Source organism: Rattus rattus, chromosome 11, assembly GCF_011064425.1.
Source record: "Rattus rattus isolate New Zealand chromosome 11, Rrattus_CSIRO_v1, whole genome shotgun sequence".
NCBI lineage: Eukaryota > Metazoa > Chordata > Mammalia > Rodentia > Muridae > Rattus > Rattus rattus.
The window spans coordinates 93,416,939-93,442,396 of NC_046164.1; the positions used below are offsets into that span (position 1 = coordinate 93,416,939).

Sequence of the window (25,458 nt, forward strand, 5' to 3'; positions counted from 1 at the left end):
ACCCTTTGTGTTTATACTAATTGTAGGTCTGGAGGTCTGGAGGGGTGGCTCAGCAGTCAGAGCCCTTGCTGCTCTTCCAGAGGAACCAGGGTCAGCTCCCAGCACTCCTATCACAAGGCCCTCAACCATCTCTGACCCCGGTTTCAGGGAATCTGGTGCCCTCTTCTGGCCTCTGTGAGTACTGCATGCATGTGATGCAGGCAAACACATACATAAATGCAAAACACACGCATAAAATTAAAAGGGGCTGGAGAGACTCACCGGGCAGTTAAGAGTATCTGTTGCTCTTACAGAAGAGCACAGAACGCTAGAGTTTAATTCTTCCCACCTATGGCTCATAGCCACCTTAACTCCAAATCCAGGGGACCCAACTCTTCTGGCCTCCACAGGGAAACCTGCACACGTGTGTGTGTGTGTGTGTGTGTGTGTGTGTGTGTGTGTTCATGTGCATTCAGGAGAGTGTGGACGTGCACCCAGGACGGCAGGGGCCTGGAGCAAAACTGAGACTGACACCTATCCAAACCCTAGAAATCCTCCCCTGAGCCCAGCAGGGGTTAGGACCCCTCTCTCCCTGCTCTGGGCCTGCGTGCTCCCCTCATGTGGGCCTACACAACCTCGACCTCCCCCACCTCTGAGGACAGTCGTGTGATCTATGGCCAGATTACAGATTCAACTCTGCCCCTCCCAGTAAGAACATGATTGGCAAGAACCTGGAATTCCTCTGTCCTAGTTGGGGTTTTATTGCTGTGAACAGACACCATGAACCAAGGCAGGTCTTATAAAGGACAACGTTTAACTGGGGATGACTTACAGGTTCAGTCCAGGCAGGCATGGCATGGGAGGAGTTGACAGTTCTATATCTTCATCCAAAGGAAGCCAAGGGCGGGCTGAATCTCTCTCTCCCCACTGGGGAGAGCTTAAATTTAGGAGCCTCAAAGCCCACTCTCACAGTGACAGGCATCCTCTAACAAGGCTGCGCCTCCTCCAATAAGACCACACCTCCTAATAGTGCCACCTCTCATGGGCAAAGCATATTCAAACCACCACAATCCCTTTTATATAAATGAAGCATTTCGAGCACCTCGGGCTCAGCCAGTGTTGTACACCCATCCTGAAAACCTTACCCACTCCCCAAGGACTATCTAGCCCAGTTCACCCCAAATGAAGCTGAGGTGTCTCACTGAAGGTAATCCTGGAAGTCAATTCATCATACTCACAGCTGTCTAGACCCTATACCCCTCCCCACACCTCTGCTCCCCTTACCCTTGTGGGCTGGGTGGCCGATCACCTTCAGGGAAGGTGAAACCCACAGAAGCAGCAATGGATTCCCTGGAACTGGAGTTATAGGTGAGTGGGAGCTGCCTGGCACAGGTGTGAGTTGCCTGGCACAGGTGGGATCTGCCTGGCACAGGTGGGAGCTGCCTGGCACAGGTGGGATCTGCCTGGCACAGGTGGGAGCTGCCTGGCACAGGTGGGAGCTGCCTGGCACAGGTGGGAGCTGCCTGGCACAGGTGGGAGCTGCCTGGCACAGGTGGGAGCTGCCTGGCACATCTTGATGGGTGCTGGAAACTGAATCCCGGTTCTCTGAAAAGAGCGGCTAGTGCTCTCAACAATGAGCATCTCTCCAGCCTTGTCTACGGTTACAGTTCTTGGTGCTCCTGCTGAACTGACTGTACCATCCTGCCTTGAATGAGTTTTGAAGCAGGCATATATAAGGTTAAGCTCTAGAAAGCCATCTTCAAGTGATCCTGACAGCCTCCTGAGCTTAACAGTCTGATGCCTTTGAATATAATGTAAAAACCAAAGTGGGTATCTTTCCGGTTCCCAGAATTAAAGTAACAATACATAGAAACTTACGGTATCTATCACCACATCACATTCAGTGAGGGCCCAGGGGACAGGCTTACCTGCACTCAGGATGTACCCTGTCTGTCTGTACTGTCAATCTTGGAAACAGGAGCAGCTCACAGAAGTACACCCCCTCCAGCGTTGCTGTCCGCCTCATATCACACTAATGCCTGAAGGTGGCTTGTTTCCTGTCACACTGAGGCATGGTGTCCACCCAGATGACAGAGTAGACTGGGTTTGCATATGTGTCTACTTGCACAGCCATTAGTAGATCAAAGCAAATCACCTCTGTCTTCTCAGAAGCAGCCTTGATGTATAGAACAGAATAGATTCCAGGTCTCACAGCCACAGGAGCAGGGAGTCTGGGAGAAGCTGTGTGCGCTCATCTAGGAGCCTCGGGCTGGAGGAGTCCTCCAGGAAGTGTCCTGACTCTGCCAGGAGTGGCGCCAGTGTCCTCAGCTTGTACACAAATTGACCTCCAGTCCCCCACTTCCACCCCACTCCACACTACAAACTATTCAGGGATGGAGAGCCTTTCTGGATGAGATGCTCTTGCTCCGGCCCAGCCAAAGACCCCTTCTGTGGTATGAAGATCTCTCTCTCCAAAATTCCCCTTTCATAGTCTGTCCCCAGAGCAGCAGGGTTGGGGCCTTTGGGTGCTGTTTGGCAGAGCCCTTGTGAACGAGGTCTGGAGGGGAGAGTGTGCTCGGCCATGAGGCTGTGGAGCGCACAGTGTGGAGCACTCCTTTCTTAGGGAGGACAGTGCAAGGCAACGGCTGAAGGGAGCCCAGACCTAGCCTAAAGGCTCCTTGATCTCAGGCTCTACCTTCCAGAGGTGTGAGGAATAAATTTCTGTCCAGTACAAAGTATCCATCTGCAGCCCTCTGAAGTACAAAGTATCCATCCGCGGTCCTCTGAAGTACAAAAGTATCCATCCGCGGTCCTCTGAAGTACAAAGTATCCATCCGCGGTCCTCTGAAGTACAAAGTATCCATCCGCGGTCCTCTGAAGTAACAGCACAGAGTGGACCAGCGCCCTGACCGGTTTCATCTTGGATGCTTTCCAGTTGGCAGAAGCTGCCTTGTTTTGTTTTGCCTTTGTTTTGAAGCAGGGTTTTGATAAGTGATGTTTTAAAGCATCCTCCTGCCTGAGTCCGCATCACTGTGCCACCACGCCTGGCATTGTTGCACGTTTTCTTAAGTTGCTTTCACCTAGGAAGACGCAGCTCTGCCCTTCCTGCTGTGGATTTACTCTCTTACCTGCTTAGGTCAGACCTGCGTTCACCTTCTGACTTATCGTCTTGTTTTATTCCTGCTTCCTTGGGCTGCGGCCTTCGCAGCATCCGGTTGGGAGTCTAGAAAGCCAGTGCAGTAGAACAGGAAAAGAGCATAGGCCGTTCCTCCTGGAGAGAAGTCCTTAAGAGACCCTGATCCAGGCGTTCCCGGTGGGTTTCAAAAGGGAGTGCACCAGTTAGTCAGGCCTGTGAGAAGAATGGTTGGTGAGACTCGAGTCAGGAGAAGAAAGCTACGATCTGGAAAATCCTTTTCTAAAAAAACCAGCCAAGACCATGCCACATGCCCTCCACCCCACACCGCGGAGAGCAGCTATAGTCCACAGCTCCCAGAGAGGTTGGTGGCCTTCCTGCCCTCAGGTCGTGGCCTGGAGCTCAACAGTTCCATGGTTCTGTGAGGTCACTGAGAGAGAAGAATCAGGACTTGGGTCTGTCTCCAGCTGTTCCAAGTCCTCACTCCTTTGGGTTTTGGCAATTTTGGGATGAGGGGAGGTCAGCTGAGTGAGCAGTGGGTCCAAGTTCAGTCTCCCCTCTGGCCCCCGCAGTCTCTTACCGCCTTTATGAAGAGAAATTAGGCAGCGTGAGTCACTTCCACCAAAGCAAGCCGAGACTCCTCCGTGAAGCCCCACAGAGTGGGAGAACAACACCGAAAACAGCCTTTTGCTCTTCTGTTTCTAGACCTAGAAGAACAAACTAGGCTGAACAAGAATGTTTGCACAAAGCAAGTCTGAGAAATCAGAGGACATTTTAACATTGAGCACTGTGGCCTTCGAGACCAAGGCGATCACGTTCTTCATCATCCTGCTCATCTGCTTCTTTTGTATCCTCCTCCTCCTGGTGATGTTCCTGTACAAATGGTACAAGCCCCCGCTGATGGTCAGAGTAGGCCACAAGCACATCTAGAAATAACGTGAAATAGTTTCAAATAGCTGGTGGCACACACTGGTGAACACCTATAATCCTAGAGTTCTGGAGGGAGAAGGCAGGAGGGTTAGGAATTCAAGGTCCTTCTTTATGCCACAGAGATGGCAAGGTCAACCTAGGCTATGGGAGACCCTGTCTCAAACCCCAATTGAAATAGAATTAGTAATGTAGTAAGTACCCACTTCGGGGGGTTAAAAGTGCCAGTTTCCTGTTCAAAGGCCAAAGTCCTGGACCATGCCATAGAGCCAGAGCCTTCCCTGTTGAAGCTTCTTTGTTATTTTAGTTACAGAAGTCAGAGCTTTGAAGAGGCAATGAGGCCCCTCTGTACAGGTGAAAACGACGGTGAAAATTGCTTAGCTGTTAACACACAGATGAGCAGACCTGAAGTTAATGACAAGTAAGTCCAGAGACTGGGGAGCGGGCTTGCCGCTGAGGTATGACACCCCAAGTTTGGCTCCCAGCACCCACGTAAAATGCAAGTATGATAGCAACATCTTTAACCCCAACTGGAGGCAAAGACAAACAGATCCCAGCCCAGGGGAGCTGTGCACTTCAGATTCACTGACTGATCTTACCCCCACCCCTGCACCCCAAAAAAGCAAGGTGACGAAATGACATCTAGATGGCCACAAACATACCCAGTCTCACACACACACACACACACACAGTCACATACATGTACACATACACAGTATACATACACACAGTCACACACAGATATACACATACACAGAATTACATAGTCATACACAATACACTCTTAGACATACACACACAGACACACAGTCTCACACAGTCATGCACACATATACGCACACACAGACATACATACAGAGTTACACACACAGTCACACACACAATTATACACACAGTCGTGTACCCAGAGTTACACACAAACACATACCAACATAAAGTGATGTGGAAGTCCTGGCCGTTTGTATGTGCGGTAATGTTGACTAAGACATATGATCTTTTGTTTTTTTAAAACTCTTGATGCCTTTCCAGGGTCCTACTGCACTTCGTAAACATGAACATGCCAGTGAGACCTGGCATTCTTGTACAAAGGCAGAATAAGAAAGAGATGGCCACATCCTTAGGAGACATCAAGACAGAAGATTACAGAAACAGACAGACATATGAGCCTGCGATTTCTAGAGAAACCAAGCATGAGGTGACACATTCTCTCTCAGGGGTTGCTTGGGTTTGGTCGTGAGGAGGAGAGTCACCATGTGGGTGGAGTTAGTCATGATTAGAAAAGGCATTGTCCAGCTACAGGCTTCCACAGTTAGCTTTCACTCGTCTTAATATTTCTCCTTTGTTTGTCTTATACTCCTGGGATCTTAGAGTTATAAAAGTCCCTGCACCTTACGTAGGATCTAAACTTCTGTCATGTGGAAACCTGAAGTGAGTTGCAACTTTCCTATGGCTGTAAACGTGCTGTGCTCCTACTGCAGTCCCAGGAGCCTTCCACATCCGCACACAAGCACTTGTAGACTTCATGAGCTCCCCCAATGCCTCCGTAGCCTAAGGCAGGATACTAGGCCATGTTGCTGTCAGCTTTGACTACATTCCTCAGATAACATTAGTCTGAATCAATGTACCCCTGTACGACAGGGGAATATCACTGCTGTCTGTACCATTGGGAAATTCTTGTTCTATTTCTCGTTCTCAATGTGCATATGAACAGTGCTTTAAAACATGGGGCTCCTCGCTGTTCCTGGGTTGGTCATTTGTCTGTCCCCTTCTCTCTTCAGGGTGAGTTTGCTGAGAAAATACCCATACATGTCCACAGAACTCCTACAGATAGAAGCCCAAAAAGACCTATCAAAGGAGTGACGTTTTCTAAGGAGGTGATCGTTGTGGATCTTGGCAACGAAGATGCTACACCTCGAAGCTATGCTCGAGAGCACAAGGAGAGGAAGTGAGGTGCAGGGAAAAGCTGTTCGACAAGCGCAACCTTTGACCAGCTGGACTCGGCTGAGGTACTGGGTCATGCCAAGACAGCAGGAGGATGAGTAGTGAGCAAACGCAGATGGTATCCTACCTTTGCGGGAGGAGAGAACTGTGCAAAACTCTGTACGTAAAATACTGAGCCCCAGTATAGTTTTAAACAAACAAATCTGAGTTTGGTAAGTTGACTATAATAAATCTCCTTAAATGTCCGTCTGACACGGTGGTGAGCTTCCGGTGCTAGACTTGGATGTTAAGATCCTTTGCATTCTTTGATCAGAGGCACTCTGTGAGCACGCTGCCACGTGATCATGGGAGTCCTGAAATCTATGTCTGGGGTCCTCTGTGTATTGCATACAGTCCAGAACCTTCCCTGTCCTGACTATTACTTTATAAGATTGGCAAATTACTGCCAGCAAAACCTACTGCTAAATTTGGCAAACTTTAGGATTAAACAATTCTTGGTTTCTGTCCTTTAAAATTACTGCCAGAGGCAGGAACAGCGATACACAGCTGCGGTATCAGCTGCTTGGGAGATGACTCGAGTTTATGTGAGACTAGGCTGGGCAATACACCAAAACTTCATCTCTAGTAAAATGTGCTGTTCAGACGCGGGATATTCAGCATAGAGCAGAATGGCCACCTTCAGAGGACTGCGGGAAACATGAGCAATGTGCTGGGGGGAAACATGTCTGTGTGGAAAGTCTGCTGGTTACAGCTGAGGAGGCTTGACCGACCGGTCACTTGGATAAACTGAGCAGCTGACAGGGTCCCACATGAGGTAGAAGCATGGTGGGAGAATGCATTAAATTGGTCTGGGCTGAGAGAGGTGGGCAGAGATACTGAGCCTCTGTGTTCTCAGAAAGCATTTTAATATTTTACCAGCATTACAATTTTTTTTTTTTTTTTGGTTCTTTTTTTCCGGAGCTGGGGACCGAACCCAGGGCCTTGCGCTTCCTAGGTAAGCGCTCTACCACTGAGCTAAATCCCCAGCCCCCAGCATTACAATTTTGACTTTACATTACAATGTAAGGTAAAACGCACACACACCTGATGCTCAGTGGTGGAAAATTCATTCCTGTTGGTATACGGCCACATTTCCAGCCATTTGCAGAAAACATCTCCTAGAACTGCAACACTGAGCCCCCAGTGTTAGCTCCCAGTCCCTCCTCCTGTCCCTGTTGCCAGGACTTTGTCCCCGTGAATCTGACTACACGTGTTTCCTTCCGAGGCTGGCTTGTGTCGTCTAGCAGTGTCCTCACACCCTTCATCCCTGTACAGAGGAGTGACACCATGCTGAGCTCAACCTCCAAGTGTTGGTGGACAGTTCTGTTGCCTGCCTTTGGACCACCGTAGTGAATATCATTTAAGGAAAAGATCACTTACCCACATCTCTCTATTGCTGTGTGTTCTGGCATAAGCTTGTGGTTTCAATGTCCAAGCCAACCTCCGCATTTATGAAACCAAGTTATCTCATCCCAAACTGATGAGTGCAGGCGAGATTAATACTTAAACATATGTCGGATCAGTATTTCCTGTACTCATCAAGGCTTGGTGAAGCTCTATCAGTAGCTGTCATGGTCCAGACACACAGGCTCCCAGAAGTCCACAGGCCTCAGGACCGGAACACAGCAGCAGTGCACTTAGGAATAGCCTGTTGTGTTTTATTGTTAATTTGAATTTTATTGGTTCTGTGGTGCTGTTTGCATTTACTTGGTTCTGTTTTTATCTTGGAGTCAATACCCAGGTTCTCATTTCTTTATACTGAGGTATGGACAATTGATGGCACTAATGGGTGGGGCAGGGACCCCTGAATGGTTAAGATATGGAGATGGCTCTGGTGCCAGTTCAGGTGAGAAGGGTACAGATGTGACATTGGGAGGTGATCGTGCAAGCAGACAGGGGTGTGGTGGCTCCTGAGTTTGGAGGTGTGAGAGACTCCCGAGTGGGATTCCTAGGGGAATGATTGGTGGTATCTTTAAAGTGGATTTTAGCTCTGTTGGTTTGTAATGTTGGTCAGAGGGTCAACTAGAGATGTCAGATGAGGGCTGGGTGTGGTGGTCTATGCTTGCAATCCAGGCTGGAGCAGAAGGGATGTGAATTTGAGGCCAGCCTGAACTACATAATGAGATCCTATCTCAAATAAAATAAAAATACAGATGGGTATTTAAACAAACGGCCCACTGAGGGGAACGAGCAGTAGATTTCTGAGTTTGAGGGTAGCCTGGTCTACATAAGATCGTGTTTCAGACTAGTTGGAGTTATATAATGAAACCCTGTTGACTTAGTTACTTTTCTGCTGCTGAGATAAAACACCATGACCAAGGCAACTTGTAGAAGAAACATTTGTGTGTGGCTTACGGTTTCAAAGGGCGAGCCCACGAGCCTCACGGTAGAGTATGGAAGCAGATAGGTGTGGTGCTGGAACAGTAGCCAAGAGCTTACCTCCTGAACCCTAACCAAGAGGCAGAGAGACTGGCTTTTGGTGTCTCAAAGCTCACCCCACAGCGACACACAACAAGGACGACACACATCCCAATCCTTCTCAGATGACTCTAGCCTGTGTCAAGTTGATACACAGCAGCCAGCACACCCACCATTACAAAGTAAACCCAAAATGTGTTAGTCGATGTTCTATTGCTGTAAGAGACTCCATGACCACAGTAACTCTTATAAAGGACAACGTTTAACTGGGCTGGCTTACCGCTCCAGAGGTTCAGTCCAGTATCAAGGCTGGAGCACGGCAGCATGCATGGCTGTGGAGCGGAAGCTAAGACCTGATCCACAGGTAGGGGGGGAGAGAGAGGGAGGGAGGGGGAGGAAGAGAGGGAGAGAGAGGGAGGGAGGGAGGAGGGAGGGAGGGAGGGAGGGAAGGATGGGGATTGACTGGGACTAGCTGGGGCTTTTGAAAACATCAGGGCCCACCTCCAGAGACTAGATTCCTCCAACCTAATCCTTCTCTAAAAGAGTTCCACTCCCCTAAAGACTAAGCATCCAATTATCTGAGCCTATGGGCTATTCTCACTCCTACCAACCCGCCAAACAGCCCTATAGAGACACTTGGTAGAGTGCAGCAGCCGCCTTGCCTGGTGAGATCCCATCTCCAAACAAAACATCCGAGCAAAGGGAGGGAGGGAGGAAGGCTTAAATGCTCGTTTTGGCATTTCTAAACCAATCCAAAACCAAGATATGATTTTTTTTTATCTGTGAAATCCTGGAAAATGGGTGGTATTGATAAAGGGATAAATGTGTAAGTCAAAGGCTCCTTCATGATTGAGCAGGACTGATTGGCAAAGTTTCTGGAGGATAACTAGGCAGTTTGGCTTTTCTTGAGACAGTGCCTCTCTGTGTAGTCCTGGCTGTCCTGGAATTCACTGTGTAGACCAGGCTAGCCTTGGACTCATAAAGATCAGTGGGCCTTGGTTTCCTGATTGTTGTACCATGTCTGGCTTAGTTTTTTAGAAAGTGTATGTTCTTCTCGAGCCAGGAATCCCTCTGTCTGGATTTTATCCTGTAAATATTAATAAAACAGTATTAATGTGTAAACTGTTTGCTTCTTCCATAGCCAGGGCTAGGGGAGGGAGGAGTGTGGGCAGGAAGATGGACAGCCCAGTCTTCACATGCAGCTCCTGAAGTCAGCCCATTGCTGTTGACCTGTTCTCGCATCGGAAGCAAGTCGTGGATCACCCCACACTCGGGAGGGTTTGCCCTCTGTTCCAAGAAGCAGAGAGGGGTAAGGCTGCCCACTATAGCCCCAGAGACTGAGAGGAGCCAGCATAAATCTCTGGGGACATTGGGGCTCGGGGAAGGTCAGCAGAGCGTATAAGACACTGTACTTTCAATATTTCCTCTGATTCTAGAGAGTGTGGAATGGGGTGGGGTATTGGCCCAGGGCCATTTCTCAGAGCTATTTCACCTCATCTCTTGAAACAGGGAACTGGGGCTAACTGACTAGGGCAAGCTGTGTGTAGAGCTCCCAAGAGATCTGCCTCTCTGCCCACAGCATAGAGGTTACAGGCATAGCCTTGTACATAGGTGCTAGGATCAGACTGAGGTCCTCATCTTTGGCAGAGCAAGCCATTTTCCCAATCCCAATTCCAGAGGTTTTAAAGTACCTTATGCTATTGCCTGCTTGATGCTGGCAGGGAGTGGGGGGCCTTTGAGAGATAAAAGGGAAACCTAGGATGTTTTCCAGGAAAAAAAAATGTTTTTAATGTTACTCCTTTTATGACGATGAGTGTTTTGCTTGAACGTATGTCTATAACATGTATGTGCCCGTTGTCTGTTGTGACCAGAAGACAACTGGACTTACAGATGGCTGTGAGTTGTCAAGTGATTGCTGGGAATCAAAACTCAGTCCTCTGGAAGAGCGCCTGGTCCTCTTAACTACAGAGCCATCTCTCCAGCCCCAAGGAGGAAGAAATATTTGAGTAAAGTGTGGCTGGCAGAAGCAAGGGTGAAAAGTGCCCACTAGGGAGAGGCTTCTGTAAGTGGAAGAAACTGGCACCAGAGTCCATGTAGGAAAACAACCACCATAGAAAGTGAAAAAAAAAAGAAGAAAAAGCTATGGTCGGTGAGGAACTCGCCATCATAAAGATAGAAGCTGGAGCAATACTTTTCTTTAAAAATATCTTGTTTTGTTGTATGTGGGTGTTTTGCATGTGGCCTGCTACCTCCTGGAGCTAGAAGGCCGTGTTGGAGCCCCTGGGAAGCACAGCCAGGGCTCTTAATCACTGATCCGGCTCTCCAGCCCAGAGCAAGCTCTTTTTTCTTTTGGGCAACGTGAGACAGTGTTTCTCTGTGTAGCCTAGAACTCTCTGTCCTGGAACTCACTCTGTAGACCAGACTGGCCTGGAATTCACATTGATCTGCCTGCCTCTGCCTCCGGAGTGCTGGGATTAAAGGCATGCATCACCACTGGTCTCCCTTTTAGTTTTAAAACTTAATTATTTTGAAGCAGAGTTTCAACTCTGTCGTTTGGGCTGACCAAGACCTTACAGTCACTGTGCCTAAGCCTCCCCAGCGCTGGGATTACACGCATGCACCTGTAATTTTAAAATTATTTACATTCTAAGGAGTAAACAAGTATTTGCTAATCACAGTTATTTACAAAAAAGGGAAACAATGTATAGTTGACTAACATTCTGATGCCACCGGCAATTTTTTTGGCTGCTTCTTTAGCCCAAGTACTGCAAAGTCTGGACAAGCAATGAAGCAGGGTGGCATGCAGGCTGATAATTTATATCATGACATTTGTAAGCTCAATTGTGTCAGCACGTGCTAACCTGCCAGCATCTCTAACCACGTGGTGTCAAGCGTCCCAGCCACCTTAGATGTTCCCAGATCATAACCTGCCAGGGTAGGAACTCCAGGTCTCTGTAGAGAGGAGTGCTGCATTTCAGTCTTGCATAGCTTATTAAACAAACCACACTTGGGCTGGAGAGATGGTTCAGTGGTTAAGAGCACTGGCTACTTTTCCAGAGTTCAACTCCCAGCACCCACATGGCAGCTCTGAGACTGGAGTTAGAGACAGTTGTGAGCTGCTATGTGGACGTAGGAATCTAGGTCCCCTAGAAGAGCATCTAGGGGGCTGGAGAGATGGCTCAGCGGTTAAGAGCACTGGCTGCTCTTGCTCTTCCAGAGGTCCTGAGTTCAAATCCCAGCAACCACATGGTGGCTCACAACCATCTATAATGAGATCTGATGCCTTCTTCTGGTGTGTCTGAAGACAGCGACTTATATATAATTAATAAATAAATAAATCTTTAAAAAAAAAAAGAAGAGCATCTAGTTAACCACGGAGCCATCTTTCAGCCCCAGTAAATCTCTTTGTGAAGGGGGAATGCAAGAGAAGGTGCCTGGTACTCTGCTCTGCTCGCTGCATTTGTACGTGCAGGCATTTCTTGGCCCTGCACGCCTAGCTGCACACACATAAACACACAGACACATGCAGATTGTCATTACTTTCAAAACAACTTATCTGTAGGCTTAGATTTCTTTGAAGCCTACTTTAATAAGGGTTCTCAAATGCCTCCACCCTCTTCTAGCCCACCGTCCAACGGCAGGGGAGAAAAGGTGGTAAATAGGACGAGGGGATGTGGACCTGTTTAGGACTTCTTTGGAGCGATGCCAATCTTTGTCAGGATGCCAGCAGTCCAGTCCAGTAGCGTCAGGATACCGAACACCACCCAGCAGAAACTGCCAGGCCTCCACTGAATTGTCAGAGTCAGCAGGGGCAGCTGGGGATGCCTGGAGAAGATGCCTGTCACGTCTCCTCTCACCGCTAGCTATGCAAGCACCCTGTCCACGGAGTCCTATTTCTACTCTCTCCAAACATCAAGTCCTCTCAGGCGTCTTCCCTCAGCAATAGGACACCTGAGTCTGCATCACATGACAACTTCCCCCTTACATATCAAACTTGCTTTTTCATTGGAATGTAGTTATTTTCCCCCACAAGATCCAGGGTGTACGTATAAGTCATTTTATTCAATCCCTGGGGTCCACATGGAGGCAGAGAGCTCACTCTGGGAAGTTACCCTCTGACCTCTGACCTCCGACCTGAGCTGTGGACTATGGATAAATGTGAGCAAACAAACTAACAAACAGAACAAAAGAGTCTAAAGGGACAAACAATTATCCAGTCCATGCTCTAGAGAACAGCACAAATTCAGTTTGTTTACACCAAACAACCTCCCACCAGCACCCAGTGGGCCTCATCTGACTCCACTTTTGACGTCCTGGAAATATGGCTTCCCAATGCAGTCGGTTGCCCAGGCCGTACCTCTGACCACTGTGGTTGCACCTCTTTGGTCCAGAGTCTTCAGCCTCACTGCCACACAAGGGTTTTCTTTTTGCACTCTTTTATCGTTTCTTGAAAATTAAAGAAAGCTTCAATCAACTCTGGACAATCTGAAATTTCTTAAATGTCTCAAGTCTTGTCACAGTCTATAAATGCCCCCCCAGGAGGGACGGGGACTCCCCCGTTTTGTTCACTAGCTATTGATCCAGTACTTTTCCTACTACAATTTCCTTAGGGTCTGCCTTTCCCACTGTTTTACTTTTTCTGTTGTGTTTCTTTCCCATTGTCCCGATCCCCCCCTCCCCCCAGCTGAGGACAGAGCCAAGGGCCTTGAGCTTGCTAGGTAAGCGCTCTACCACTGAGCTAAATCCCCAACCCCTCTTTCCCATTTTTCCCATGTCTTATCAGAGGCCTTTTTTTTTTTTTTTTTTTTTTTTTTAAATCGCAGATCTGAAGACTTGCCTCAGGGTCCATTGGTCTGTGTACCTCCAGCTAGAGTCACAATCGAGTTACATTCCAGCGAATGTCTTGTACAATTTTGGTATTTACACATTTTAGTGATCATACCTAAATCTTATCATGTAATGTTTTTATCAGGAACAAACAGAACTGGATAAAAAGCAGGCCAAGTGTCTGGCAGTCATCCTTGGAGTCTTGCCTTCTGTCAGCTGTGCTTTTGCTATGATAGATGAACTTCCGATGCCGTTTGATTTGAGGGGTCACAGCATTGCTTCAGCGGTTTGAATGTTGCTCCAGTAACACAATAGCCAATAAACACCATGGTCCTTTCAGCTCATTTTGCAAATAAGCAGACCGCTGGCTGGCGTGGGCACAGAGCAGCCAGGTCCTTCCCCACCTCCCGTTAAACTACGTATTTTATTTGCTAAATAAATCTCCATAGAAACACTTTCCAGACGGTTGTTTCCGGTTTTGTTTTTTTTTTTGTTTGTTTGGGTTTTTTTTGTTTTTTTTTTTTTTTGCTAGAAGGTGAAAAACGGTGAAAAGAATTAATAAACCCTTGTTGTAACTGTATCCACAATCCCGGGCTCTTGCAAGCACAATCTTTGACGGTTGCTAGAGGAGCACTGCCTGAATAAAGTGCTCCTTCAGTAACTCCTCGCCCAGCTCTGCTGAGGAACCTGCGCAGCTCACTAGCTCGCGGCCCAGGGACCTCAGAAAAGGGACAGCGGGCTCCCGTAGGAGCCCTGGGCGAAGTCTCGGTCGTTCGTAGGCCAGAAGGCCCGCCGGTCGACAGGAATCAGCAGCAGGGACCAGGCGGCTCAGGGGATACAAAGCCGAGGATGGAGCCAGGGCGGAGTCTTAAGGCCTGGGGACCGGGCGAAGTCGGGGGAGGAGCCTAGCAGAAGACGCCGCCGGGAGGTGCGGCATAGGGCGGGGTCTTAGGGCCGAGAGGCGGGGCGAAGTCCGGGTGGGGGAGGAGCCCGGCAGAGGGCGGTGCCCGGAGGTGTGGCATATTGGGGGCGTGACGGGGTCCGCAGCAGAGTGGATGTGGGGCGGAGCGGGCTGCGGGGAGCCGGCAGCGGGGCGGGGCAGGCTGCGGCCCGGCCGGCCCGGGGCGGGGACTTCTGGCACTTTCTGAGAGCTGCGGGCGTGAGGCTCACAGACCTTCTGGCCGGAAACCCGCGCGCTCCCGCTACTAGGGCCCTCGTCGTCAGCGCCGCCATGGCCAAGTGGGGCCAGGGGGACCCGCGCTGGATCGTGGAGGAGAGGGAGGACGGGACCAACGTGAACAACTGGCATTGGTGCGGTGGGCCCGGGGCGCGAGCAGGCGGGCGGGCTCCTGGGAGGGCCGCGCGGCGCCGCAGCACGGCTACCCGTGGCGGGAGACGGTTCCTAACTGCCCTGGTCCTCCGGCTTCAGGCTCCTCCGGAAAGTTGGGCCGAGCCCCGCGAGGGACCTTCTGCCTCACTCCGCCGACAGCTGTGCCTCGGTCGCCCCTCACCCGGCCCTCCTCGGCCTTGAGCTGCGTAGTGCGCGTGCGTGTGCCGACGGTGCTGTGTCCGTGTGCAATAGGAAGGGCAGGGACTTGGATCTCACTTTCTTTGCTTTGTCTCAGTTTGCACTGTTATCTGCCCCCTTTGTGTCTCAGGAATACTGGGAGATGTCTGCCTCTCTGGCGGGCGTTGGAGAAAGCTCAGGGAAGCAGTTCCCAGAGCAGAGCCCAGTCCACACCTTAAGATGACTTGGCTGCCCTGAAAGAATGATCTCGTGCTCCCGGCTGTGTTCCGTAGCTAGGACACTGACTTCTCAAGCTGCTCTTTGTCCCCTTAGATGGGAACAGTAGAGAGAGTGCTTAAGATAAATCAAATATGGAAATGCCTTATAACTGATATTGTGGTTAAGGCTATTTAAATGACTCCCACCATTACAGATGGCCTCATCTTAGCCCGCCCATGTCCTGGGGGGGGTGTTGGGGGGAGATTGCCGGACCCTTCTCCCCGGGACTATTGTTTTTAAGGTTACCCATTCTTATATGGTGAATAAGAGTGTCTTAAGAAACTCATCAATAGGCTTAGAAGATACCTAGTAGAGACCTCATCAGAGAAGCACATTTGCGAGTTGGAGGCTGCTTGAGTACCAGGGCTCACCTGGTCTGGGTTTGGATGGCATCTTGGCTGGGCAGATGGAGACCAGCTGGGCCATTCACCCGCGTCTTTCTGTTCTCTGGCAGGACAGAGCGGGATGCCACCGTTTGGTCCAAGGGGAAGCTCCGAGAGCTCCTGGTTGGCCTTGCTATGGAGAATGAGGCTGGCCGATGTGAGATCAGTGAGTTGAAGCAGGTGGAGGGTGAGGCTTCTTGTAACAGCCGAAAAGGGAAGCTTATTTTCTTCTATGAATGGAACATCAAGCTGGCCTGGAAAGGTAATGGGGTCCTGGCAGGAGGCAGGTTGGGGACACCCTGTGTACAGTCCGGTGTTCGGATGTGCTTGGTGTTGCTGGGTTCTGAAAGCTGCACTTCTCCACCACTCGACGCTTGAGGGGCAGTATTGGGGGGGGGGGGCTTTTTACCAGCATCTGTGACTAGGGCCTCCTTCCCTCAAAAATGTTTATTTCAAAACTTAAAAATTATTTACGTGTTTGTGCACACACTTGGGTGTCATAGCACGTGTAAAAGGCAAAGACAGCTTGCAGAAGTCAGTTCTACCATGTGGTCTCCCAGGATTGAACTGGGGTTAGCAGGGTTGGTTCATAGCAAGCACTTTTACACTCTGCTTTTACACCTTGCTAGCTTACTCTTGTTATCTTAAAAAATTATATGTATGCGTTTGGTATATGTGTGTGAGCATGTGTGCCATAGTGGGTATGTGAGGGCCAAGGACACAGGAATTTAATTCAAGTCGCTAGGCTCCAGCAGTAAGCGCCTTATCCATTGAGCCATCTTGCCAGCCCTCCCTTGGGGACTTTATCCTGTTTGGTTTCTGTGGCTTTGCCTCAGGACAGTCCACATAGATAGACTCCTGTCATATATAAAGCTCCCTGACTGCTTTCATTGCACACTTCCATTCCATGTTGTACCATGTTTTCGTACTTCATGCTTTTTTTGTGCACTGTATGGACAGACCTTATTTTGTCTACCTGTTTACCTGTTGATGGACATTTTTGTTTGTAATTTCCTTGTCTTTGCCAAGTTCTCCTGTGGTAACTTGACCCAGTACTTGTTGACATGACCAAGGACCAGATACAGGGACAGGGAGAGAACAGGAAGGAGCTGGGTGAGGAAGACTGGACTGTGTTAAGAACATGGGTCTCTGCCTTGAGTTGGCTGCTTTCCATGTAGTTTGTTAAGAAGAAGCTCGCTAAGCTGGCCTTAGTCTCTTGAGTCAGGGAGGTAGGTGTTCAAACATCAAGTAGTCCCACAAAATTCCCTACAAGTAAGGCTAGCCTGAGCCACAATAGAAAGATGCACTTCACAAAAAAGCCAAGAGCTTGGGTTGTAGCACAGCATCAGCGTGCTTGCCTGGTTCGCAGAAGACTCCAGACCAGTGCACATGCACTGAGGCAGTCTCACCTGGACTGTGAACAGACCCCTCTGCTTGGGCGCTGGCCTCACTGTCTTTGTGGTTGTTGCTGGCTGGATTGTAGCAGGACTCTGGATAACTTCATGGCCTATATCTTTTCCCTTGGCCTAAACAACCACTTTTTTTTTTGCATGACAAGAAGCATGCTTTTCCAGAAAATAGACCTCAGACCTAGGAGGAAAAAAAATACCTGCTCTCTGCTGCTGTCATGGAAACAGTCTCTGAGGCAGCATCAAGTATCTGCAAGGTCCCTCTGAAGCTCCCATCCATCATGGAGATGAATCTGTTGGCTGGCATTCCTGTTGTCTGCCTGTGGGACTAAACCTGGAAGCCCTTAGGAGATGGGGCTGGGGGTGGGGTCAGAGACCAAAGTGGGCATAAAGCCATGAACCCTGTGGCTGCTAAGGACAAGGGTAAGAAGTAGCGGCAACTAGGTTGTCCTGATGACCCCATCAGCTCATTTCGCTCTTTGACATCTCAGGTGGCAGAGGTGAAGGGGATCCAGAGCTGACTGATCTTTGCACTTTAGCACAAGTGTTTCCTACAACCCTCCCCTTCAGAGAATGTAGTCAGAGCAGCACTTCTGGAGCCTGGCTCTCTGTCCAAGCCACTGGAGGACTCTTCTGCTCTTAGGTTTTGCCACTGTCTACTTGCTGACACTGAAGAGGATTGCCAGAGTCTGTAGTACTCCAAGCTCTTCTGCACTCAGGCCCATGCCTTGGGGCTTTATGCTCAGTGGATGCTAAGTATAGTCTGTGTGGTGCTTTGAAAATAAACAGGTATTCCAGACCCTGGAAGATAAGGATTCTGGATTAAATTTCGTTTACCAACCAACAAAATAAACAAAATCTCAAGACATTTGAAGTTGTTCCATGTATGGTTTGGCCCTCAGAAAAATCAGTCATTCCCAGTGCCCCATGCAGCATAAACTTGACTAATGAGGCTGAGGTCATGAGTGGGTGGTGGAACCCTTTCTCACCTTGTCTTGTGGCAATGAGATAGATGCCCTTAGATCATGCCAAAGTATCTCACTGTGTGTGTTTCTGAATGTTGTTCCAGTTGCATGGCCTGCCTATGCACTCGGTACTCGTTTTAGTCAAAACTATGTTCAATACTCCCCCTGGCCCCAGATGAGTATACTGAGAGAGTGATATACGTGCTGTTTGTCATTATTAATATTGACCATGTTGGCTGGTCAAAGTCTTGGTTGGTCTCTGATGTGGTCACAACCCTGCAAGGGGAGTGGAGCCACATAAGGGCTATTCATTCAGGCAGTGGTCTTTTGAATAAACCAGCTATTAATTGGGTCCATTTTGCTTATTTTAGGTACAGTTAAAGAATCTGGTGCAAAACACAAGGGATTGATTGAAATACCCAGCCTTTCTGAAGAAAATGAAGTCAATGACACCGAGGTATCTGCGGTGCTCTTCTGTTCTCTGGCTAAGCTTCAGCTCTAGATGCTGGGCATTTGCAAACTGCTTATTAGACTGTTTGGTCATACTGTGGTAGTTGTGAATTGTGGGGTTGTCTACCACTGTATGAGATGTGGAGCAGAGGAGTGGGGAAAGGAGGAAGTCCTAGGAAGCTTCAGACTTCCAGGACCAAGTGTGGTACCTGGGCAGGAGACTGACAGCAGTCAGCCTAGCACTCTTATCAGTGCAGTTAGTTTAATCCTTAAGAAATGCTTTCAGGTTAAAAGTGACCAGTCATGTGCTGGGAAGTGCTTGCTTGGGCCATGTGCATCTTACTGAATGTGACTGTTTCCCTTTAATAGGGACAGTTCTCGGCCTTTAGCCATCTTCTTGGATTCATCTCATTGCTTCTTTTTTGATGAACCTGTTGCTTTAGACTGGCTGGCTTTCCTAGTTCCCCTAAGAGGAGCCTGCTTACTCCTGTGCCCGCCTTGCCTCTTTGCATTGCCTGTGGGGTTCAAGACCATTGTACAGCATCTGTAATTTCCAATCTAGACACTCTGGCAAAGTCTAACATAGATGGAGCCGTGTTTTCAGGTCTTGTCTTTACTGAAGGTCTCTGAGGCCATGTCTCCGACTTGCCTTCAGACTTAGCTTGCTGTACTCTGTGCTGGCTGCAGTTCCCTATAGACCTCATCAGCAGTGCAGCTTTCTGGCAGCATATTAAACAGATCTAAAGTATGCTGCAGCGGGATCCAGCAGAGCAGATGCCAGCCAGACTTAGGTGCAGCCCAGCCCTGAGTTACTGGGCCCTGCAGTAGTTTGAGACCAGCACCTTCTCCAGAACAGCAGACCGCTTGATCCGTCCTTGTCTCTCCCTCTCTGTTGCTCTCATCTGTGTTTCCTCTCCCTTAGCTGCTTCTCCTCTCTACCAAGAGTAGATGGCTCAAGTTCAGGTTAGATGGGAACTTCTTGGTTAGTGGCTTCAGGTTTGTAGACTGGCATTATTCAGTATAAATGCTACATAATGCAATTTAAATTTCTCTAGTATCCACATTAAAAGCCAGGTAAGATAATTTTAAAAATGTAATCCATGGGAGAGTAAGTATAAATTTAGCATGAAATTAATAAATTATTGATAGAGTACTTGACTTTTTTCTTTGATATTAAGTCGTTGGGAGTCTTACAGCATAGTTCAGATCACATACCTCATAAATACTTCACCAAAGTATTTATATGGATACTGGCTGCCCCACCAGACCGTCTCTAGATAAAGCCACAAGCAGTTTAACTCCTGTGCTTACACATACAACTTCAAAGGTAAATGAAATGGTTAATCTAAATGCCATTCATTCACAGTGTGGCTGCCAGCACTGGCCTCAAAACTGTTTAGATTCTGTCAACTGTGAAGAAGTCTACGTCTCTGGACCACTCCCTCCGTCTGTCATCCACAGTTCAATTATCATTAGGATCCAGCGTTCTAAGAATACATTCAACCAGTTTTTCTTAGGTTTTTATTTTTCTGGTTTGTAGGTGAACGTGAGTAAAAAGAAAGGAGATGGGGAAATACTGAAGGATCTCATGAGAACGACAGGCACCGCCAAGGTCAGGGAGGCCCTTGGAGAGTACCTGAAGGCACTCAAGACGGGTAAAGAAGGCATCCCTTGTGAACCACAGGGCCCCTTGCTATTTACCCAAGTTACGCTCTACACAAGGGCTGGATTCCCAAGTCAGACTCCTGAAACAGCTTTAATTGCAGAATAAGTTGTAGTCTGGGTGTTAAAAGCTAGTCGTGGGTAAGACAATATTAATTGATTACCAGTTTGCCAATTGTCAGTAGTTTCCTGGGCTGGGCATGGTCCCAGCACTTGGGAAGCTGAGTTAGGAAGACTGTTGCTAGCCTGGGTTATATAGTAAGATCTTGTTCAAAACAAAAAAGCCCCATACACCCCAACCCTTGGAATGGAATAGTTTTTGTGTAATTACTTGTTTAATGTCTGTCTTCCCTGCTAGACTGTATGCTCCATGAGGGCATGGAAGGTGTCTGTCTTGTTCACTGCTGTATCTCCAGCATCTAGCACAATGCCTGACACATAGTAGGTGCTTAATAAATCTTTGCCAAGTGAATGAATGTGTGGATGAGAGGTATTGATAATACTAGATAACCCAGTATGTATGGAAGTGACTATGAAAAGCTATCGTCACTTCCCTAAATTAGAGGTAATAGCTGGGTAGAGTGGCCAGCAGGGCTTTTTCTGCAACTCATCCTTAAAGCTTGCTAATTGAGTGTCCAGGTATTGGCATTCATAGGCTTGGGGCCACCACTCTTCCTGCAAGCTGTCTTTCTTGGCTGTGAAGACTGAGTGAGGTTAAGCTTTGTGAGAGGGAAGAGAGTTCTGACAGTTGGTGAGGACCGTAAGCTATTAGTAGTTAATCATGCACAACCTAGCTATTTAGAAATGAACTTGTGGAAAGTATGCATTTTAGAGGAGTGTGGTAAAGCAAGTCATCGATAGGAACAGAATCAAAGGCCTTTGTTAACAATCAGCAATGTATGTCAAGGCCTCAGAATGTTTTTATAGATGCCAGTTAGACAGAAGGAAATAGGTTAATAAAGTTTGTTTCCTTACAGAATTTACAACGGGAATGATCTTACCAACAAAAGCCGGAGCAACCCAGGCCCTGACTCTTGAGAGGACACTGACTGAAAACGCATTGCAGGTATGAACCTGTGGCTGCACGGGGGGTGGGACAAACACACACACACACACACACACACACACACACACACCCTTAGTGAGTTCCCCACAGCCTTTTCATGAACTTGGGTTGCAGATGAGGAACGGTGTTGATCCACACATTTCCTCTTAAGATGCTGGTGTCTTTTTGTGGAAATGACAAAGTGCAGCTTTTTTGGTATTGTGCCGGGTGGGTAGGTGTGGTGCCGAGTGTGCAGGCTGGTACGTGCTGGGCAGGATCTGATCACCTTTAGCCCACGGTTCCAGTTCTTGATGAGAGCACTAAACGGGCCTTGCAGAAATACCTGCATTTCATCCAAACTATTAATAGCCTAACCTTAGATTCATGATGATCCTCCTGCTTCAGTTAAGCTGGCGCCTCTGAAGGTCAGATATTGTGATGAAGGAATGTTCTGCCTGGCATTAGGAGAGTGTGTCCCTTTTTAGAATTGGGGGATGGGAATGTATACATGCAGTTAACACCCTGTTGTGTCTTACTTGGGTTTAGTAGTCTCTCTTCCCGTGGTCATGTTCTGGGCCCCTATGAACAGGGCAGAGTATTGAGCCATAGCCTAGGAATGGAGCAGAGGTAGAGTGCTCATGGGAACAAGTGTGGGTGAGCAGATGCCTTTCATGCTGTTCTCCTGCCATTCTCTTTGGATCTGCTCACCATCTTGAATGCCTTTCTAATCTGAGATGCAGGCTTCTCCAGTGGCACTGGGTGTGAGGATTCCCACAGTAGCTTTGCACTTGACAGAGCTGTTTGACACGACAGTGGAACAGCTGTACAGTATCTTCACTGTAAAAGAAGTAAGTAACATCTTAAACTGCTCTACAACATGAAGATACATCATAAAGCACACAGGCTGTTTTTGATGGAACAGGGACACTGGCGATAGAGAGCCAGGGATGCCTTCCGAGTAACTTACGGGGACAATGATGGGCACACGTGGTGTTATCGGCACTTGGTGGTTAATACGGCTTTCTCTCCTCTATAAAGAAGAAAGCTTTGCATTTTATTTGTTAGCAAAAGCTCTGTGTCCAACAGAAGTCAAACCAAGCTCAACTACATCACTGGTCAAGTGCTGCTCATCGGTCACGGAAGACCCTGATGTTCTCGCCATGTGCACAGGGTGACAGCATAGACTGCAATAATGTGTCTGTTTTGTTGCTAGTTGGTGCAAGGATTCTCCAAATCTCCGGCTGTATTAGAAGCTGAAAAGGGAGGGAAGTTCCAGATGTTTGACGGGAACATCACTGGAGAATACGTGGAACTGGTAAGCAACTACAAGGTCACACAGTGAGCTGGGGTAATGTTGTTCAACTCATGTTATTCTTAATGTGTTTTAGAGGTTTTGGTGAGCGCAGTCTCAAATGCTTTTAGTAAGGTTCCCTGTAGAACAAAAGAAAAATGTTACATGCTCTGCTCTATCCATGGTATTAACGCTGCCCCAGACACCGAGAGCCTTGGCCTGTGAGCTGGAAGACAGGGTTATGATGCTTTGTAGGATGCCTCGATCGTACTGCACACACTTCAGTGTTTTCAGCTCTGTCTGTTTTCTGTCTCCTCTGTTTTCAGGTAACAAATAGGAAAATCATCATGAAGTGGAGATGTAGGAACTGGCCAGAAGGTACGTTCTATGCAGTTCTATGGAAGCCAGCAACTGAAGCTGCCATAGACAGCTTCTTCCTGGTGTCATAATAAAGCTCCTGGTTTTTTCCCCAGAACACTATGCAACAGTCGAACTGAATTTTGTGCCTGCTCCAGGGCAAACGGAATTACAATTGGACTGTAAAGGAGTTCCTGTCTGTAAAGAGGAGCATATGAAATTCTGTTGGCAGAAGCAGCACTTTGAAGAAATAAAAGGTTTACTTCAGCTCACCACCCAGAATGCTTGAATTAGTTAGGTTTTTAAGGACATCCTTTTTAAAGCAGAAACCTGTCCTGTTTACTTACCTCTTCTTTCTCCCTTAAAAAGTCCCTCCCCTCAAGGCCCTTAATTTATTTTGTATTGGATGAAATTCATGAAACTATACAATCTAAAAGCATTGTTTGTCCATTTTTGACTCTGCATTGAGTGAAATCACCTTCCATGAGTGTTCCCATGGGAAAAGTAGGTGGGGAGGCTGGGCGCCCAGGCTAGGGATGGCAGGTGATCTGTACTGCAGGCGACTGAAGCTTCAGACAAGTGAATGGCGAGTTACACTATTCCTTTATTCTAAGCCGGTTTCCAAGGTGTAGTTCTTCCGAGTGTCGCTGTGAGGGCTGCAGTGTAGGCTGCACGCTGTTACACTTCTCTGGCTCTCCTTGCTGTCTTCCAAGCAGTCACACACTTGGGGACAGAGGGAGGAGACATCTGCATGGTAAATTAACTGTTCTGGGCTGAGGAGGACTTCTCAAATAGCAGAATGGCCACATGGTTCCTTTCAGTCTCCTTATTGCTGTCATTTGAAGAAATTGAAACAAGTTACGTAACAAAGGAAAAGTTATCACAGTCAGTTTATAAGTACACAGAACAGCAGTCATGTCAATAAAAATAAAACAATTATTTTACATCAAGTGTGCTTTATTTCCCCCACAGGTATTCTGTTAAATAAAGCACCATTTATATACTGCCAGGCCACAGCTAAAGAGGATTCTTTACAGAATCAAATTTCTTGTGGTTGTTCCGTATACAAGTAAACTTAATTTTGATAATAAGAACCACAGCGATCAGAGGCAATCTGCCTCTCTTATTTTAAGGTACAAAACTGGCACAGAGGACACCATATTATTATACACAGTAAAAATGCTGTAAGTTTAAATTACATCATACAGGGTCAGAGCCCTGTTTCTCCCAGAAAGCCATATTAAATGAAAGCCACTACAGTGAACTCTTAATTACATAAAACATCCATTATCTGATTGATTGCCCTTTAGAAAGTATACAGAAGATGCACATTTTTTCATCTGGAATTCTGCCTGACCAAGAATTGAAGCCTATAAATCTATCTTGCCATTCAAGCAGAGAGCACTGGACAAACTGAAGCACAAAACAAAGGAGCAAACTTGACACAGGGCAGAGGGGAGGGCACGTGAGCGCAGACATTGCCACATCTGACGTCAAGAAGCAGCCTGGTTTCCTTTGCCAGATATCCTTGTGACCACATGGATTGTTGATTCAATGGTCCTACACAGGGTATCTAAAATGTCGTGCTGCTGCATGTGACTAATGAGGCCTCTGGAATGGCCACAACTGAGTGATACAGCAGCTTCAGGGTCCTGGGAGGACAAAGCTTGACCATCACAGCTTCTCAGATCAGCTAAGTCAGACAGAACTGCAGAGATGGACGTGGAAGGGAACTCGGATTCATCGTCGGCTAGCGTAGCATCCTTGGAACTATGGTCTTTACAGCTGTCGAACCTGCCACTGTTAGACTGTTCCTCTGCATGCTGTGACCGGGTATGTGACCCGTCTTCCGAAAACGAAGATGGGCCTTCCATCCGAAACTCTTTGACAGAGCCATTTTCAGGGGATGGCAGATCTTGCTCTGTCCCTGGATCAATAATCGATGAGTCTCTCGTCTCATTGTCTGAGGTGCTAGTGGGGGTCAGGACGTCCCTGGCATCTGTCTTTATGTCTCCAATGCAGCTGTCTACAGTGTGCTCCTCATCACTGCTCACTCGCCGCCTCTTAACAGGGGTTGCCCCTTCATCATCTGTGGGGGCAAAAGGACATTAAAGCAACCGTCTTCAAAAGGGGGCATTTAAACCCTATGGGGGGGGGTGATTCTTGTTAGCCTTTTCTTTTTTGGCAGTGCTGGAGGTCAAAGCTAAGGACTTGCAGCACTAGGCAAGAGCAATCACTGAGCCACACCTCCAGCTTGTCTTCTCCGTCCCAGCCACAGCCCTCAGCCCCAACCCCAGGCAAGACTTAGTTGACACAGCTAACCTTTCGTTTTCCTTTCTTTGGCTTCTTGCTCTTGGAGTGAGTTTCTCTGCTGCAGACAAGTCCTGCACTTGTTTAAAAGCTCTTGCAGAGTCGGGATCAGAGCTGGGTTTAACTGTTTGGGAGTGTGTACTGACAGGAGCAAAGCAAGTGCCCTCAGGTCCTACAAAAACCCAGACAGGAAGAGTTCAAATCCTGAAGGCAACATGTGGACAAAACTTCACAGTTAAATGAAGATGTTTATTTCCCAGGAATCTGTTTGGTTTCTCTGGTAATGTGTAAACTGCTAAAACCAGCATTAAGACATAGTCAGCTGAGTGGGTCAGCTGGCTCACAGCATCTTGTTTGTTAGGGGACTGCTGCTGGTGACAGTGGGTGTTCCCAGCACTGGTGTGTGCTTACTGGTGTAGGCCACATTTACTCTTAAATCAGAAACCAGTAATTCCAAAAGTCAAATCTCACTTGGCACACCAGAAATGTGCGTTTTATTTCATAGAAGTCAGTTTCTCAAACTCAGTTATGATGGA

The 25,458-nt window shown here is 48.0% G+C and overlaps 3 protein-coding genes across 3 annotated transcripts in view; 2 read left to right on the forward strand and 1 right to left on the reverse strand.

Annotated features, from left to right (window-relative positions):
* The first annotated feature begins 3,172 nt into the window (after nt 1–3,172).
* C11H2orf74 (chromosome 11 C2orf74 homolog) lies at nt 3,173–6,179 on the forward strand. The gene is made up of 6 exons (XM_032916922.1): nt 3,173–3,292; nt 3,685–3,719; nt 3,818–3,996; nt 4,347–4,460; nt 5,069–5,234; nt 5,818–6,179. The coding sequence occupies exons 3-6, from the start codon at nt 3,848–3,850 to the stop codon at nt 5,986–5,988; spliced, it is 600 nt and encodes a 199-aa protein (XP_032772813.1). The 5' UTR covers nt 3,173–3,292; nt 3,685–3,719; nt 3,818–3,847; the 3' UTR covers nt 5,989–6,179.
* Nucleotides 6,180–14,385: 8,206 nt separating this feature from the next.
* Nucleotides 14,386–23,556, forward strand: LOC116911953 (activator of 90 kDa heat shock protein ATPase homolog 2). The gene is made up of 9 exons (XM_032915875.1): nt 14,386–14,575; nt 15,505–15,695; nt 18,179–18,264; nt 19,798–19,912; nt 20,897–20,985; nt 21,705–21,812; nt 22,178–22,279; nt 22,582–22,633; nt 22,729–23,556. Exons 1-9 carry the CDS (start codon nt 14,496–14,498, stop codon nt 22,899–22,901), a joined length of 996 nt encoding a protein of 331 aa, XP_032771766.1. The 5' UTR covers nt 14,386–14,495; the 3' UTR covers nt 22,902–23,556.
* Nucleotides 23,552–25,458, reverse strand: part of Usp34 (ubiquitin specific peptidase 34) — a 188,289-nt gene continuing 186,382 nt past the window's right edge. The window contains exons 79-80 of the mRNA XM_032915874.1: nt 24,935–25,094; nt 23,552–24,701 (exon numbers count right to left, since the gene is read on the reverse strand). Coding sequence (XP_032771765.1) covers nt 24,106–24,701; nt 24,935–25,094 — 756 coding nt within the window. The 3' untranslated portion in view covers nt 23,552–24,105. The remainder of the gene's footprint in view (nt 24,702–24,934; nt 25,095–25,458) is intronic.